The following is a 19,077-nucleotide window of genomic DNA, read 5'->3' as shown; positions in this document are numbered from 1 at the left end:
GTTTGAGCTTCTAGCTCCAATTTTACAAGTTTACAATGTAGCTAATGTTGCGTTTTGTTAGATAAGGAGAGAGATCTCCCGAGACACAACTTTCAAGAGCACTTTGCTCCAACAGTTACAATTTACGGCCTTCCAAAGGCACCACCTATTATTACACAAATATTAGAAAAGAGCTTACATGCTCTCCACATTCTACCAAGGAGGCTGTGCTAGCTGATGTCAGTGTTTAATTATGTTAGTACGGTAGTCAATTGGATCCAAAAGACGGTCAAGTGGGCGTTATTAAGCCTGTTGAATCATTTGTTGGAAGAAATGATCGAGTTTTTTCCCTAAAACAAAATGTTAAAGAAAGCTAGCTTTGACACAACATTTTATCATTAGCAATGTCTCCACAAGAAGTCCCATTTTCTTTTCCACGACTTTCAGATAAATCAATCGTACATATTTTAACATATTTGATACGTTCACACTTCTGTTTTAAATAACTGAAGGGTCGGGGGAAAAAACCAAGTAAGTCACTTTTTCATCGAAATTGAGATATTGTTACAGCCCGCTTCAAGAGTGATCATGCGCATCTATTGAGTGGTCGGAAATGGAAAAAAGCAGGCAAGTCAGGAGAAACTAACACTCAAAGTTTCGCTGTTAGGGGAAAGAACTAGGGAAGTCTAGCACAAAAGTTGCTTTTTCTCAAGTTATACAAATATTGACTCTCCTGCTTTTTTTCCCTGACCCTTCAACTGACAGTGATTTTACTATCTTGAACTCAAGCTATGGGAATGGAACAAACATCCCCCTTGGATGATCGTGCTTACACTCAAGGCCGTCACAGTCTTAATGATGTATAAGAAGAGGATCCATTTTGGTTTTAAACGCTCAAATATTCATGATTAACCACATTTTAATCTTCAAAAACTGTTAATTAAAACTGTTAGTATTTTAACATACTTTCTGTGCAATATTTTATTTTAGATGTTATACTATAACATTTTATTAAATCATTGTCCAACATTTTACTCTATAGTTTATAAGATTAGAAAGATTCCACATCCATTAATTTTTAAGATTGATATAGGCTGATGATGCCCGTAAAAAAGGGTGAAACATGTACCTATGATTTTTATGTATTATGTATAAATTTTAACCACATGAAATAGTGGATTATATTGTGTTGTATTGAACAGGTGTATCTACAAATATTATAATAATATTTGAGTATACGACAGCCAAAGCAGTAGTCCTGAGTGTGTTGGCATCAGTGCCCCATGATGTTCCAGCTAACCTACTGAGTAGGTTATTACGGCTTTTTAGTTTTGCAGCCGTTTTTTTTTTTTTCAATATGATGGTTGGAATTCAGTGCTCTGTCCAATATCACTCCTAAGTACTTAGGACAGCTGTTGTATTTCAAATATTGATTCCCTGAACATCACTTTAGGTTGGTATTTTGCCTGCAAGTTGCTAAGGTGAAATGTGGTTACCTCAGAATTGGAAGGATTTGGTCAAAAGTCACCACTTTCTGAAATGAACATCCAGCTTCTGAAGGTCTTCGTTCTAAATATTCTCTGCTTCTTCAAAGGAGGTATTCTGGACTGTAAGATTTATATTGTCTGCATAGATCGTGAATGTACAAGTTAAATAGTACAGGGAATAAAACTGATCCCTGTGGTAGACCATTATCGAGTAAATGGAACCTGCTTCTGGCATTTTCACTGTGAACTTTAAATACCCTGTTACACAATATATTGTTGATAAGAGTGGCTGCTTTGAGACAAGGAATTGTCTTTATGAGTTTGAGAAGAAGTCATTTCCTCCAGACGGTATCACACACCGCTGAGAGGTCCTGAAAGGCAGAGACACTCGTAAGTTTCATCTCAAAGCCAGTTTCTAGAAACGTAGTTAAGGCAAGGACTTGATCAGAGCAATCACATTTTGGGTGGAATCCAGCTTGTTCGACAGGAATCACATGCTCAATTACAGGCGCAATTCTATTCAGTAAGAGCCTTTCAAGTAATTTATAGATGACGCTGAGTAAAGCAATTGGCCTGTAACTTTGAGGCAGCTGGGGGTCTTTTCCTGGCTTCAGTACTGCGATGTTCGACTCGTTAGCTGAATGGTCAGCGTACTAACCTTCGGCTCAGAGGGTCCCGAGTTCGATTCCCAGCCAGGATGGGGATTTTAACCTTCATTGGTTAATTCCAGTGGCCCAGGGGCTGGGTGTTTATGCTGTCCCCAACATCCCTGCAACTCTCACACCACACACACAACACTATCCTCCACCACAATAACACACAGTTACGTATACATGGCAGATGCCGCCCACCCTCATTGGAGGGTCTGCCCTACAAGAGCTCCACTCGGCTAGAAATAACCACACAAAATTATTATTATTAGTAGTAGTACTGCAATGATTTTGGTCTTCTTGAAAGATGGTGGTAAATGTTCTGATTGTAAATTGGAACTGAAGAAGTTTGCAAACCAACGTTTCATAGCTGGACCACATTTCTTGAGAAATTCAAGATATACAGTTGGTGATAGCTATCAACTCACTTTCAAGGAAATAAGGCCACAGTACTGTAATGACCCTTGTATACTGTCCTCAGTGGCAGCGGTGGCTTAAGCTGGTCCTTGTAGTGCCTCATGAGCGCTCCATGAGGTCTGGTGCCGGAAAAAGGTTAACCATACATATATTGTAGGTAAATAATATCTAGGCTTGTTAAAATTCACAGTAATCATGAATATGTATTTATATGTAGCGTTACAAACTATTGATGTTCAGTAGCCTGCTACTGTATGTAGAAAGGTCTAGGGCAAGACATATAAGTAAGGGCAGTCCCTTTTGTTAATAACCTACCAGTATTAGAAATAATGAGTTAGTTGTAATGTGCAGATATCTTTCCTCCTGAGGAATTAATAAAGGATTTCATTAACTATATATTTGGAACTTATTATTCTTACAATGTAATTAAAATACAAGAGTTATAGCATATAGCAGTGATTTGTAAGTGATGAAATTCAACCTCAAGTGTGGCATCTCTTCAAAATTGTTAATCTACTCATGCTTTATAAAGAGCTGTTGTGAATGTACTCGCCCCTAATCATTACTCATTTCCCCAGGTTGAGACGCAGCCATTATTCATGCAGTTTCAAATTCCACTCACTGCCATCTTACAACTGGCTTGGCAAGAGAGGACTGACCTTCAAATTCTGGGCACAAGCTTGTGGCAAAACGAGAGTGAAAGCCACCACTGGCCATTTTTGACAATGCTGGATTAGACCATTGTGCCAGTGTGAAGATCTTGCTTTATAAATATTTAATCTTTACCTTACTTAATTTCTAATTAGTGGTTTGATTCTTCCTTTTGCAGTTGATTCTAATGACACATTATATGGATCAGATCCAAAATTCATATCAGAGATCAACAAAATGTGCAGCATTATTCTTGATGAAATTTTAGTACACCTGAAATCCTTGGGAGCTGATGAGCAGTATCAGAAACAGGTATGTGTAATTTATGAAAATTACATATTGTTTTCTTTTGACTGGATAGGAATACTGAGTGGTATTTTATCAATCAATCGATCTATTAAGCATTTCTCAATGAACTGCATTTAGGGCTATTGCCTAGGTGGCAGTTTCCCTTTCAGTTGTTTACCTAGCTTTTTCTTAAATATTTTCAACACACTTGGAAATTTATTGAACATTTCCCATGACAATTTATGGAGGCAAGTATTTTTAACATCTTAAAATAGTGCTACTTGTGAGTAGTTGCTGCTGCTTCATGTATAGAGTTTGAGACATTGTGATCAACAGCTCTTTGTGAATTCTCCATGAAGACCTGTGTGACTATGTTGTCCATACTAGTATACATAAAGGTGTCCGGGTTAAAGGTATAATAATATAAAATTTAATAACTTGAGAAGTAGGAGAGATATTTACTTGCGGTTTGTTTCCACATGTAGGGTAACTCAAAATGTTCGTTTACATACCTAATAAACCTTGATATGCGCACCATTAGTGGCGCGACAGACATCTAATTGGTATTCCACTTTTCTCCAAGTTTCCTGCTGCATTGTAGCCATAACATTTGTGATAGCTGCACGAATGTGATGACGCAGATCTGGTAGATCACAAACTGGTGTCTGGTACACTTGATTCTTGACAAACCCCCTACAGGAAAAAATCAAGTGGCGTAATGTCGGGGCTTCTAGGGGGCCAAGCAATTGATGGACTACCTCTCCCAAACCAGCGATCTGGGAACTCACGATTCAAGAAATCCCTTACAACTTCTGCATAATGGCATGGTGCACCATCTTGCTGAAAGATCACGTCACGACGAAGTTGTGGCACAACATACTGCTCCACCATGTCTAGGTAACGTGTTCTATTAACTGTAGGCTCCGCGAAGGAGAATGGGCCAATAACCCTGTCCTTCAACAATCCACACCACACATTCACTTTTGGAGAGTCCCATTCCAACTCTATCACTACGTGGGGGGGTTCAGATCCCCATATGCGATAATTGTGCTTGTTTACCGTGCCGGAAATATGGAATGTAACCTCGTCCGAGAAACAGCCCGTATAGAGGAATGCCTCGTTTCCATCAGTTTTTGCCAGAATTGTCTCTGCGAATGCCTACCATAGCAGCCTGTCCTGAGGTTTGATTTTCTGATGAAATTGCAGTTTGTACGTCCATAGGCGCAACCTTTTGTGGACGACATCGTGTACTGTCGAACGAGGTAATTGTAACTGCCTACTTGCTTGTCAAATTGACTTACGAGGGCTCCGCTTGAAGGATTCACGGATTAAATCAACAGTAGCCTTTGAAACTGCGTGCTTGGCGTGGCGGCCTGACATCAACAGCAAGGTCCCAGATTCTCGAAGGCGCCTGTCCCATTTCTTGATTGTTACGTAAGTGAGAACATCATCAGTTGGTGTTCATACTCACGCCGAAATCTACGTTGTACTAGTGTAACGGATTTTATCTCCGCGAGCGAAAGTACACAGAACACCTTCTGCTGTGGAGTCCACATGGTTACTTGTTCGCTTCTCATGAACAATGCAGTTACACGCATGCGCATGTGGTACCACCGCCACCGCAAGCGAACACAGAAAACATTTTGAGTTACCCTAGTTGTAGAAATAAACCACCAATAAATATCTCCATTATTTCTCAAGTTATTAAATTTTATATTATTATACCTTTAACCCGGGCACCTTGTATGTGTTAGCAAGTAAAGTGGTTTATTCAGTTGGCAGCAGAAACAGTCCTGTAGTGTGATTGTTCAGCTATACTGTAGAAAATTTAGCCCACTTCCCTAAATCACAGTAATGTCCTTTCTTCCGTAGGGCTTCTGCATTTACGTATCTAACACTTGACTTCACCCAACCCTTACTCTTTCTCTCTTTGACTGACTGGAACTAAATACAGAGAAACAAAAATGAACCAATGAACATTGTTACATTCAGTGTTAAATGAAGATGGAGTCATAAATAGAATTCCTTCATGAAATTTGCCATGGCTTTATTCTAATGGTGAAATTCTGGAAAGAAAGTGTGGTACAATATAATTGATGAATATGAACACTGGTAGCTGTTAAAGGTACTTTTCATGATAATTTGAAATGTAATTTTAGAATAATATTTAAGTTCGATGATGCCCAAAAAGAATAAGTGGTATATTTCAAGCTGTCGGTGAAGAAATGGCGTGGAATGGCATATTAAGCTGTTAAAAGTAGGAAAGGTCATAATATGAAGATAAAGTTGGAAATAAAGAGACCAAATTGGGGCAAGGAGTAAGGGATTGGAATAATTTATCGTGGAAAACGTTTGATTAATTTCCAAGTTCTTTGAAAACATCTAAGAAAAGGCTAGGTAAACAAATGATAGGGAATCTGCCATCTGGGCAACAGCCCTGAATTCAGGTGATTGATTGATTGATTGATTGATTGATTGATTGATTGATTGATTGATTGATTGATTGATTGATTGATTGATTGATTGATTGATTGATTGATTGATTGATTGATTGATTGATTGATTGATTGATTGATTGATTGATTGATTGATTGATTGATTGATTGATTGATTGATTGAAGGGGTGGGCTAGCCAAAGTAATATGATTAGAGACTCAAATTTGAAGAGGGAGGGGTAAGTAGTACATCATCTTCAACGTATGTCAGTGTTATTGTCACCATCAGACATGCACAATGACAACATCATCATCATCATCATCATCCTGCTACAGTAATGGAGGAGACCATGCTGCCAGTGACTCAATGATGAATGTTGAGTGGTCAATAACACTTCCAAAAGTGACAAACAGCTTCAGGCAGATGAGTCTTTTTAAGTGGGGTGATGGTCTCCTGGGAGGAAGAAATGCCACCTGAACCTATAAAGCAATGTCTGTTCTCCATGTTAGTGGCAGCTGTGGCTATTACATTAGCCATTAGAGATGAATGATTACAAGTGACAACATCAAGGACCACTGCGTGGAAGAAGGCAATGATAAACCACTTCTGTATTTTACTGGTAAAACCTCAATGCATATTTTTGAAGGGGGAGGGAGAAAATGACAATGAGTGCAGGAAAACAATAAATGTAGGTACATAAAAACTAGGGGGAAAGCAAAATAATAAAATACAGGGGCTGTATTTGGACATTAAAACCGCAATTAAGGAAAGGAGGATTTTCTGAAAAATTCTTGGTCCCTATCTCAAAGATGGTGTTTACAGACTTCGGAGCAACTTATAATATACACTCACACCGAAAAGATATCAAGCATAATCCAGAAAAGAAGGATAGCTCTTTACGTTCACCTCTTCAGATTGCTAGCTGAAAGAATCTCTAAATATTTGTTATCCTACTTCAGAAATCTCAGGACGATTCCTTCTTGGTTGGTGGAGATCAATAACGATCTTTTAAAGTATGGAATCACAGAAACAGACATTCAACAATGACGAACAGCTGTATCACTGGACTGTTTGCAGATAGCAGTAACAACACTTCTCGGTATGCAAACTGCAGCACGCAGCGCAACACTGTCACAGTAACAGTGGACTGGAATAGCAAACTGCGAGTCACAGCGCGAGACTGTTACAGTAGCAGTGGACCGGCAACGAAGAGGCTCCTGGAGCAGGTTGTCACTGCTCCATTCTGAGAATAGGTGATGCGTACCGGTACGCCAGTACCGACACCTCTACTGCAAAGGGTCTAGTAATCTTTACCAAAATGCAGGTTATTCCCGTAACATCCACGTATATAATTAATTAGTGATAAGAGAACTGACCTTAAAAGGTTTTCTGTTATTACAAAATGTAAAGAAAAGTGAAATGATATGGCATAAAAGTAATGCTTTTGATTTTCATTTTTATTTATTTTTATTTTCATCGTGGTTGCAATATTGTGATGCTGTTATGTGTAGTACGAGCTAAAGGGTTAGCGCTTGCTGGCTCTTTGGTCCAAGGGGTCCCGATCGGATCGGGGATTTCAGTTTTCCTTGATTAATTCCAACAGTTTGGGGGCTGTCTGTGTGTCCCGACTTCAACATTAGAATTCATCACAGATAGGGCCACGTTTTCATAGACATACAGGTCCTATCACACGTCAGCTCGAAAGACCTGCACCAGGCCTCTCCGGAGGTCACATGTAATTGTTGTATTATTATTATTATTATTATTATTATTATTATTATTATTCATTGTTAGGGCCACTAAGGACCGCGAGATCTCAACTGTTTGTCTTCTTGCGGGCCCACCAGATTTTCATCCTTTCGGAGTGTGCTTTCTTCCATCCAACAGAATGGAAATGCTTCAATCGAGTTTGGACTTCTTGATGAACCTATCTAAGTTGGTGTTAGAGTGGTGCTCAGAGTTGTGGCCGAGGACAAATATTTTTTTGACAGTCAATGCGATAAAACAATAGATTGAGGAATTATAGATATGAGGAAGTTTAACATTGGTTTATATGGAACATTTTTGGGACTGAATAAATTGAGCAGTGAACACCGGAAAACGTCTGTTCCAGGAATGATGCATCGAGGTTCTACTTTAATGTTATCCTGTAGTTTGTTGTTGGATCACAAGGACTAGGCCCATCATTTAAAACTGTGGATAGGCAACAGACTCGTGTGACTGACTGGTCGATTACAATTACTGTCACATCAATGTGGTTTAGCATCAAGCAAGAGGTAAAATGAATGGGATAAAGGCTAGGGTGTCTCCTGTAGGCGACATATGTCGGCATGACCCAATTGACTTCAGAAGTGGGTGACGGTTACTTGCAGTTTCTGAGCAGTGCTGGTTAAACTCGAGTTCAGAACACATATTTTGCTTCCCTCACTGTGGGCACAATGACAGGAAAGGCACATGAACTAGCTGAGCATTAAAGAGTCAAAAAATTGATCTGTGCACGGCACAAGGGACCAGGTGGAGCACTGCAAAGGTACATGGCCAATGATTTTGTTAGCACAAATACATTTATTCTAGGAAGTGACCTACCCATCTATGGGCATACTACAGCAGTTTCAGAACAAACCAGATAGATTTTTAATATTGAATTTTCACGACCACATTGTAATTGAAATCGACTTTCGACCTATTAGGTCGTGTTACATACATTTAGTACGTGTTGAAGAGATCTTAAGTACAGAACAAAAATGGGTTTGGATCCCACTGGTGTCTGGTTGGTCATTGGTCTGTACTTAACATCTTGTCAACACGTACTAAATGTATGTAACACCTAATAGATTGAAAGTCAATTTCGATTACAATGCGGTCGTGAAAATTCAATATTCATTGACTTGACCCTCAACAGGTGACTTGCACACACTCTACAGTGTGATGGCAGTAGTGCCAGACCTGTAGCTTCGATCCTTTCCAACAGAACAAAGATGACCTAGGCCACAATAGCTCAATTGGTAGAGCAACCGATGCGAAATTGGGAGGTTGTGCCTCTTCGTTACACCCGGTCTCGAGGCACGACACATTAACATAGTTACATGGTAAAAGGATGTTGCTACATGATTTCAAGGCATCGTGTTTTGCGAACGGATGATACAACATTTCGCTAGGGTTCAGAATTGTGTGCAAAATGTGCTCACTGAACATTGCTGCTGAATCACACTGTGTACTTCAAGATTATACCTACTCCAGTCAGGCTGCTCTCAAAATGTACAGGATAGTTGACCACAATGTTCCAAGCCCCTATAATGAAGAATTAGGAGCATCTATAAGATTATGATAGTAATTTGAAAATGAATCCTTTTCTGAGAGTCTGTGCTCACCATGCATTGCATAAAATCGTATACTGTACAGTATATCATGGGCGGAGAGTTACTGTCTGGAAAACGCAAGTACATACAGAATGGTATCAGCTTATAAAAGAAACAACAAAGTCCTTGGGTCACGATACTCAGTCATGAGTGGAATGACTAGAGAGAGAGATAATCAGAGTCCTTAAATCATTTTAAACCTCCCATCATTTTAAGGGATATTACTATTAGGGTTTTTATGTAAGATATAATTATATAAATATATTTCTTTCAGTCACAGCTGGCAATGGCTCTATTTACACGAATAGTCATCCGTGGAAATTTAGAAGATTCGGCATTATTAAGTCTTGCTGGGAATCTTTGGAACTTGGCTCAGCGATACAATTGTATGGACACCAAGCAGGCAGTAAGTTAAAAATCTATTTACTAACATATTTATCTTTAGTATTCATAATATTTGTCCACTACAGACAGCATTATTTTCAAACTTGCAATTGATTTCTCTTGTCTACAAGTATCCCACATTCCTTTATATTAGCCATATCATTATCTCATTGGAATACTCTTTTGAGGTATGGTATGTTATTTGAACCATTCTAAGCATTTTCTTAGATATGAATTATATGTTATACTTTCAAGTAAAAACTGAAATATTCATCACTTTATATACCATATGACCTTAGTCCATTTGTTTTATAGTTTGAAGTGCTTATTGACAGCTTTAAATCACCAAATCATTTTCTGTCTGAAAATGACTTGTGAAACTTTCACAAGTGAAAGTTTCCAGGTCAGTAAATTGAATATGGTAACATATCTCACGCAATCCCACAGAACTTTCAGTGACTGATCAAAGACATCTGATGCTTTGTCCTAGCAAATCACAGCAATGGTTTGATGTAATTTCTCCAATTGATTATGTGTGAGAACTACATCATAAGGAATGTCTTCAATAACCTGCCAAATTTGCAACATAAACTGTGTGAATACCCAACTTTGAATTCCATAAACTATTTGGGTTTTTTTATTGTTATTATTATTTTATTAATTTATCTGCTGTCTTGCTGCATTGTATCCATGCAGTTGCAAAACCTGCTGAACCCACAGGTGATCTGTGATATGCTAATTAGTGTATTATAACGGACCTGACATTTCTACTAGGAAACAGATCTGTTAAGCACACAGGCCAAGAAAGAAATGGAAAAAAGCAGCAACAAGAAATTGTTGTCAAGCATTGTGTGCTATGTGCAGTCCCACAGTTTCTTGTTGGTAAATGGGCCAGGCAGGCCCAGCATCATTGAAATGGTGGCTGATCAATATATTAGGAATGTGTGCTAGGTGCAAACAAGACTATTCAGTTATCCTCCATACCATTATACCAGGCACCATACCAGTATGGAGATGTATAATAAAGAAATCATAGTCTAGATGTAAAGCATGCTTCAAGGCGACCCTTGGACTCCAGTATTGTTTAATCTGCTGACACACAACGCAGTCGAGAAGGTCATCTCAGAAGGAATAGAAATGCTACTTTATGCAAATTAGCTCTTCAGGTTGAACTAGACAGGCTTCACAAATGGTCATGAAGGAATGGATTAGAGATAAAGACAACAAAATTATGATCAAGAAATTCAAAAGAGGAGGAAACATATCCAAAACAACAGCAGTGATCAACTGGAATTTGTACACTATCGTTACTAAAGACTAACTTTACAGGTAAGAGGGGAAACATTGAAGATAGATGCACAGCAACCATTAAGGCCATTTCTTTGATCAACAATCTAGAATAACTGTCCCTAGGAACAGCTTTATGCCTCTTTCATTTAAAGATTGCACCAATAAATTTGGTATGCGGTCAGCTCAGTTTGGACCTATTATCTCTTGCAGTCTTACAGAGACTGGAAGCTATAAAAGTCACCTATATAAAAAGAGCCCTATGGCTATCAAGACCCACTAGCAGAGACAGATTTCTTTATTAAGGAAGTACTGTTAAGAGACAACCTTGATGTCACACCTGCATACAAAGCTCAGAGAACAGAAAACAGTGACTGTTGATCCAGACTTTCATCCGACTCCTGCCATGAACACAGGAATCCAAACAGCCTAATTTCACACTTCAATGAATAGTCTACACCAGAACTACAATCCACGGTTCCACCACCAACTCTACAGCCAAAGACGACCAGGCATCAACTCGGTGCTCTTGTACACTCTGCAGACAGTGTTGTCAATAGTACCACGTACTTACGTGCCAAGCTAGGATGAACTCGTAGATCTGTGCAGACGACAAGACTACTGTATGTATTATAAATGTATTCTATGCACGGCGTGTTTATAAACCTTAATAAAAATAATGCAGAACTCTGTCACCATGGTACTGCCAGACGTGGATGCAATAATCAGTTTCTGCTCAGCTTTAACAACAAACTGTATAGAGCATAACCTTACTTCACTGAGAGATGCAGCAAATTTCCAATTTCAGGTAGTATGACTATTCTACTCAAACATAATGCTCCTGGAAATGATTTTACCATACAGTACATGTTAGAATTCTGATCCATATCACTCATAGGGTTACTGACACTCGCAGAAAGAAATCCTGACACTACCAGTGTCTTTTAAGTTTTGTCACAGATGGAGTAGAGGTGGAAGGAAAGATTATTTCTTTATAATACATGATGGAACAGCACAATCATCATCATCATCATCATCATCATCATTGTTTTCCAACTCCAGTTTCCTGGGTGTGGTGGACAGCACAGTAACAGTCATAAATAACAAAATACTAAAAAATAATAAAAAGTGTAATAATATTTCCCTTATGTTATTAACAAATGCATATACATGCAAAATATGTGTTATTAAATGTGCTTTTGTAATTTAAATTTTTTGGAGCTAAGTGTATGTCCTTAGTGCTGGCTTTTTTTTTAGTGGAAGCCATTTTCTTTTCAGTTTCAACTTAGTTAATGTATAACCTTTAAGTTTTTCAGACTATTGAAACTAATGCAAGGCTACGAAAACACTAGGAACTACTGGAAAATATTTTTTTTTATTAATAACAGAATCCATTAGAAAATGCCTGGAAAAGACATAATTTTGATTATTATGGAATGACGTGTATTGTTCATGAAAGAACATAGATCATCAGATTCTATCAAATCACTTTTATTAAACACACTGTTGTTTCAGTGTTGTTAATATTGTGTAAATGTTAGTGATTAATAATGGGTGAGTATTAAAAACAAGTGCTATACCATGTTATGTTAAAATTCGATGTTAACCATTTTAATAAATGATGATTTTTTTAAAACTTATTGCACTCTATTTTACAACCTCTCCTTTCATCTCTAAGCCTGGACTGCTCTGTGGCCTCATTTAGTTTAGTAACCATCATTGCCTTAGATCTCCATCTGCTTCTCTTACCTTCTGCATACCTGTCAACTTTCCCAACTTGGGTGGGAGACTCCCGATTTTCGACAGTTTCTCCCACCTCCTGATTATTCTATTATTTCCACGAACCTACTACGCTGGTGTAGCAGGGGGAGAGGTGATACTCCCACGTGGCGCGTCCCAGGTGGCGGATAGGGGTGTCCTAACCTGCTTGCCGGCGGACTTGAGAGAAATAAAATACCTCTCGCGGACCAAACACACTACCCCCTGCGGGTGGGGGACGCACATGTAGAATACACCCATGGTATCCCCTGCCTGTCGTAAGAGGCGACTAACAGGGGCCCAAGGGGCTCTCAACTTGGGAGTGTGGATTGGCGACCACGGGGCTCTTAGCTGAGTCTTGGCATTTCTTCCACTTACTTGTGCCAGGCTCCCCACTTTCGTCTATCCTATCCGACTTCCCTTGGTCATCTCTTGTTCCTTTCCGACCCCGATAGTATTAGAGCATTCGAGGCCTAGGGAGTCTTTCATTTTCACGCTCTTCATGGCCCTTGCCTTTCTTCGTCCGTTACTTCAGTTTTCGAAGTGACGGATACCTTCTTTCTCTTTTTTTCTCTCTCTTTACCCCCGTGGGTGGGGGACACAGACGAATAATACACCCACGGTATCCCCTCCCTTTCGTGAGAGGCGACTAAAAGGGGCGACAAAGGGATGATTGAATTAGAACCATGAAACTACTTTTGATTCGTACCATCACGCGGGGAACACCATGGGTTGTCTGTACTTGCGAGTAGTACCACTAAATTAGGTACGAAATAGGTTTATGATTAGTAGCAGTAAAGAGCCTGGCCTGGGGGTTTCCAGTACCCGTGCGTCGTACCCATGTGAGCAACACCGCAGGTCTGGGCGTAGCCTGTGAGTTGTACCGCTATATGAGCGGCACCGTGGGTCTGCGTTGCCTGTGATTAGTACCCACTATGTGATTAACACCACGAGATAGTGCGAGTCCCTGTGGTTAGTACACCTAGGTGAGGAACCTCATCGGTTTGCGTTGGCTATGAGTGGCGCCATTGTGTGAGGAACACCATAGGTTTGCGTTACCTATACGAAGTACAATACTTGTGAGTAGTACCATCTTGTGTGGAACACTGTGAGTCTTGACTTTTGATTAGTACCCCAACATGACAAATACCATGGTTCTACTTTACTCGCGACATGTACCATTCTGTGGGGCCTTAGACGTGAATTTTGGATCCCTTTAGACATCAAGCATCATTGTGCTTTATAAGGGGTCCCTTTGTCAGTAATACTATTATTTACGATCTTTTTTTGAGTCTGATCCACTGTTTTTTGTTTGTTTGTTTGTTTGTTTGTTTGTTATTGTTTTTTGTTGTTTTTGTTGGGTTCATATCCATCCATTCATTCTTCATGACATTTTTTATTTTATTTTGGTCAGTGGATGAATTTGAACTTTTTGTTGTTTCATTTCTTACCATTAGGGGCCGATGACCTTGATGTTAGGCCCCTTTAAACAACATGCATCATCATCATTCTATTATTTCTCCTGGGGCAAAACGCTGGCAACCAGGAATGAGTTAGCTGGAAAATCTATAATGTCCAATGCTATAACGGACCATTTATATTGCTATTATAAATTTACTCATTTGGGATAAATATTTCAGGTTCCCTATGGGAAACAATAACTATATCATCTGATGGCCAGGCAGGCATCAATTTCTGGTAATGAGACAAAGTCCCTCATAGTGTACTGGCACTGCCGGTGGCTCCAATTAGCCTACGCAGTGGCCTCCACGGTATGCACTAGCCATGTGTCTTGGTGGTTGTGCTATTTACCAACTGATGAGCCCAACTTCCCACACTGGGGCGAAACGCTGGCAAGCAGGAATGAGTTAGCTGGAAAACTTATAATGGCCAATAACGGACCATTTATATTGGTATTATAAATTTACTCATTCGGGACAAATATTTCAGGTTCCCTATGGGAAACAACATCTATATCGTCTGATGACCAGGCAGTTTGTTGGTTTTATTAAAGTTCACCCTGTATTATAAATTCAAAGATAAGCCAAAAATTACAGATTTGGAACAACACATAATGAAGAAAGAAAGCAAAGTTAAACAAATAAAATAGAATAAAAGAAATCTGGAGCATAAAGGTAAAAAGGTAAAGGTAAAAAAAATAAAATAAATAAAAAAAGAAAGAGAGAAAGTCATAATGAAAAAGTAAGGTACAAACTGAAAAATATAAGCAGTGCATAAAGAGAACACAATATGTAATAAAGTAAATAAAATGGAAATAAAATTATGGCCATAAAAAGTGATCTATGTACATTAGTAAGAAGCCAAATATAATGTGCATTTACACTATAATAATAATAATAATAATAATAATAATAATAATAATAATAATAATAATAATAATAATATGTACATTTACAGTATAATGATAATATTCATCATAATAATAACCACAATCACACAACCTATCATGCGTCACCATACACACAAAACAATCACATGAAACAATCAGCGGTATTCAACAGGTAATCTCTACACATAGTCTTGAATTTTGATATTGAGTTGGAGTTCCTGACAGCATCTGGGAGTGAATTCCAAAGTCGTGACCCAGCCACAACAAAGGATCTATTATACATTGAAGAGTGGTTGACGGGAATAGCGAGGGAACTGCCAGATCTTGTGTTACAATTTTATTATGGAATGAGGATAATAAATTGAATTTGGAAGAAATGTATTTGGGTAGATATTCCTTCCTTTTCAGTCTGAAAGCAGACTGATTGTACAGTTAATTTCATCAGAGAGATCACTTCTTTCTTGATCACAACATACCAGAATGTTGATCACAACAGCAAGCTCATCACATTAGCTTTGCTACGCTTAGATTTCATTTCCTATTATACTTCCATCCTGAGAAAATACACATCCTAAATCATGGAAATGTTAATATTCATATTATATTTGCTACATCTTTTCAAGATCCAATATATAAAACTTTGAACTTTCTATATAGTATAGCAATAAGACCAAGTTGTCAGCATAGACTAAACTGCTTAAAGCGTTTTTACCCGACTGAATCCTTCCTCCCTCTGCCTCACTGTGCCAAACATCCCCAGTAAACAGCAATTTCTCAAACCATCACTGCTTGACATATTTGGCTGATAATCCCATTGGTTTTCTTGTAAAGCAATGATCAAGACCACAAAATTGGGCATCTCTTAGCAAGGTTGTCAAAATCTGTGTATGATCACAACATATGATGTAGAAAAGAATGAGATGGCGAATTTGAATATACATCAAAGAGTTGATTTATAAACTGTCAAATGGGAAACCTTTTGGCCTTGAGAGGCTACTCAGAATTCTCCAACCAAGCAGCTGCTATGTTGTTGCATTATCTCACCCACTAACTGTGTTGTGCTCTGCATAAAAGTTCACCATGTTCAATATCATTTGCAATACGCCAAAATATTTTTACTTTATAAAAATGGCTGCAAAGGAAACAGCTTTCCATTTAACACAAACTATAATATGAATTTATTGGCTGGTTGAAGTTGGGCAGTGAAAGACACTGCTACCTTTCAATACTAACATTTTTACTGATGCAAGTGTAATAGACTAAGATAACTTGAAAACAGTATTCTTTAACCCATGGCTAAATAATGCCAATATCGAGCTTGAATTATTCTATTAATATTATTATTATTTACGTAGATATGTCCGGACTTTATTTGGTACAAATCACGATCGTATTATTTGAGAGGTTGTGTCATGAAACATGTGCTGTATATATATTAATATGAGTTTAGTTAATGTAAGAATCCGTCATTAATAGTATATAATTTATTATTACCTGTATATATGATGTATAATCCACTTCAATATTGTGCAACACACTGTAATATCCAGAATGTACGGTGAGAACTATATAGAACCTTCCTTACATTTTAACTATGCTATTGAACACTCTAGAATTTACGAGGTGATAGGTTGTGACCTATCCTTTTAGAACTCTGCCAGGCAACATATTTAAGGAGGCGGTCTTGATGGTGGAGTGGAGTTATTGTTTAACAGGAGTTGTTTTTGTGAACTCGTGTTGTGCTTGTGCCAACTTGCTCCAGCAGCAGTCAGCTGTTTCAAGATGGCAGTCTTAGCCTACTGATTCTTCGTGATAGACAGTTGTTCTTGATAGACAGTTGTTCTTGATAGACAGTTGTTAAAAAATGGTGGTTAATTGATGTGTGTAACAAATGTATAACAGTTTGTAAATAAAATTAGGTTATACAACTGACAGCATTTTGTGTGGGTCTTTGTGAATACATCATTACCAATAATAATTTACTTCATGTTTCAGGTGAAAACTGCTGAATATTTGAAAAAGAGAAGTCTACAGCCTGGAGGAAGTCCATATGGAGAATTACTGAGTAAAATTCATGCCAGATAATAATAGGAAGTCTGCATGTATTAAGTTATATCAATTGTCATTCTGCTATGCATTCAAAAAAGAAAAGAGAAGAAAGAACATTTTTGTATGGAAGTAGCTTGAACCTGTAATTAAGTACAAGTTTGTTTCTAAAATAAAGTTTTTAATATGTAGAGTCAAAATGACTGTTACTTTATTTTGTCGTAGTTAAAATTGTGATCATACATTAGAAAGAAAATTCTCTCTTTATTAGGTCATCATTAGGTGACATGAAACTTTCCTTTTAAGATATAAATTTCATTATAAATGTCATAAATTATATCAGTGTCACTGTTGTTAGGTCTTTTATTTTCTTTATTGATTTAAGTTTGGGCTCGGAGGATCGTACCTGGAATATTGCCATAATTTCTTTGGCAATCCTAGCATCCTTCAGTATTTAGTAGTAAATTATGAAACATGTACATTATAGTTCTAGTACATACATCCTGGGAGCCTATCTACATAGTGATTTGCTACACACCTCACACCATCATCAGCCAGATCAATGATAGCTAATGCCTAGAAAGGTCAAGGTTATAACATCTCTGCAAAAGTGCATGGTCTCTGCAAAAATGGCAGCAACCAGCAGATTGAAGTTATTATGAGGGGGAGAAGAATATGCGATGCTCTCCAGGGAACCATACCTTGCGTAGAGGCGCACGGCTGTGAGCTTGCATCTGGGAGATAGTAGGTTCGAATCCCACTATCGGCAGCCCTGAAGATGGTTTTCCGTGGTTTCCCATTTTCACACCAGGCAAATGCTGGGGCTGTACCTTAATTAAGGCCACGGCCGCTTCATTCCAACTCCTAGGCCTTTCCTATCCCATCGTCACCATAAGAGCTATCTGTGTCGGTGCGACGTAAAGCCCCTAGCCAAAAAAAAAACATATCTTAAGTTGCACAACAACATTTTATGCTGTGAAGGAAAAAGTCAAGAAGGGCAAGAAATATTGAATTTTAGATTTGAACACCACCTGTTAGCCTGACCCTTGAACTACATGATAAAAGCAGTAACACTAATGTCATCATATGGAAAAGCCTTTGAAACAACCTTGGAAACGCTGTACAGTCTAACAAAACCATACCTTAAGTCGCAATGGGAATTTAACACTGGTGACTTAAGGTATGGTTTCTTCATTGAAGTTCCTGCATTGTCTTCATGTACCAAAATATTAAGTAACCAGTTTGCACATCAAGATAATGTATGGTTACAATTATAAACTTCATTTACTGGGCTGCATATTTTATGTGTAACTTATGGGTCCGGTCATGGTGCTGTGATTTGTTTCCTCATGATGGGAACAGTGTCACACAAAATAAAAATAACAGTATCATGTGGAGAGTTATGTCTGGTTTACATGAAGAAATAACAATTTCTTTTCTGCCAACGGGTCATACGATGGCAGTTTCTCCCATAGATTGGAGCAATGAACCTCCATTCTCCGTGCTTATACATTGTTCTGTTTGTTGATTCCCCTGGCCAGGAACACATTTGAAATACGTGCCCGAGCAACTTGTGATGTGGGACTGTTCCCAGCACACATTAGTAAATACACAGAAGCATATCTGAGGCTGCACTCCCACAGATATGCATCAGTTTGTGAGTTGGGGGTTGAGCGGGGAGAAGAGGAGGTACTGAACTGTAGGCAAGGGGATGTGGGAGGTAAGACGTGAACTGGAGCAGAGCCGTGTTGAATATCAGGATATGGAGCATGCGCAGAAGCTTTGTTACATACCTAACTGAAGCGAATTCACATTGCAAGGTTCCTTCTGGCTGCTATTGGTGTTGGTCAGGTAAACGAACTGTTAAAACTTTTTTTTTTAATAACAGACAACATATATAGTTACAATAATGACACGATATTAATGCAGCAATGCTAAATAAACTGTTACAAAGGCAATAATATTTGGTAGATAAAGCAGGTTAA

The 19,077-nt window shown here is 38.4% G+C and overlaps 1 protein-coding gene across 6 annotated transcripts in view; it reads left to right on the top strand.

Moving 5' to 3' along the window:
* The window catches only part of LOC136858352 (VPS35 endosomal protein-sorting factor-like), a 326,083-nt gene extending 308,041 nt beyond the window's left edge, over window positions 1-18,042 (top strand). For all 6 annotated transcript variants that reach the window (XM_067137830.2, XM_068225497.1, XM_067137825.2 and 3 more), the window contains 3 exons: window positions 3,363-3,496; window positions 9,542-9,673; window positions 17,042-18,042. In XM_067137830.2, coding sequence (XP_066993931.2) covers window positions 3,363-3,496; window positions 9,542-9,673; window positions 17,042-17,131 — 356 coding nt within the window. In that variant the 3' untranslated portion in view covers window positions 17,132-18,042. The remainder of the gene's footprint in view (window positions 1-3,362; window positions 3,497-9,541; window positions 9,674-17,041) is intronic.
* The last annotated feature ends 1,035 nt before the right edge of the window (window positions 18,043-19,077 follow it).

This window comes from Anabrus simplex, chromosome 1, assembly GCF_040414725.1.
Source record: "Anabrus simplex isolate iqAnaSimp1 chromosome 1, ASM4041472v1, whole genome shotgun sequence".
NCBI lineage: Eukaryota > Metazoa > Arthropoda > Insecta > Orthoptera > Tettigoniidae > Anabrus > Anabrus simplex.
Note: the sequence above shows the minus strand (reverse complement) of the source record. Positions and strands in the feature narration are given on the sequence as shown.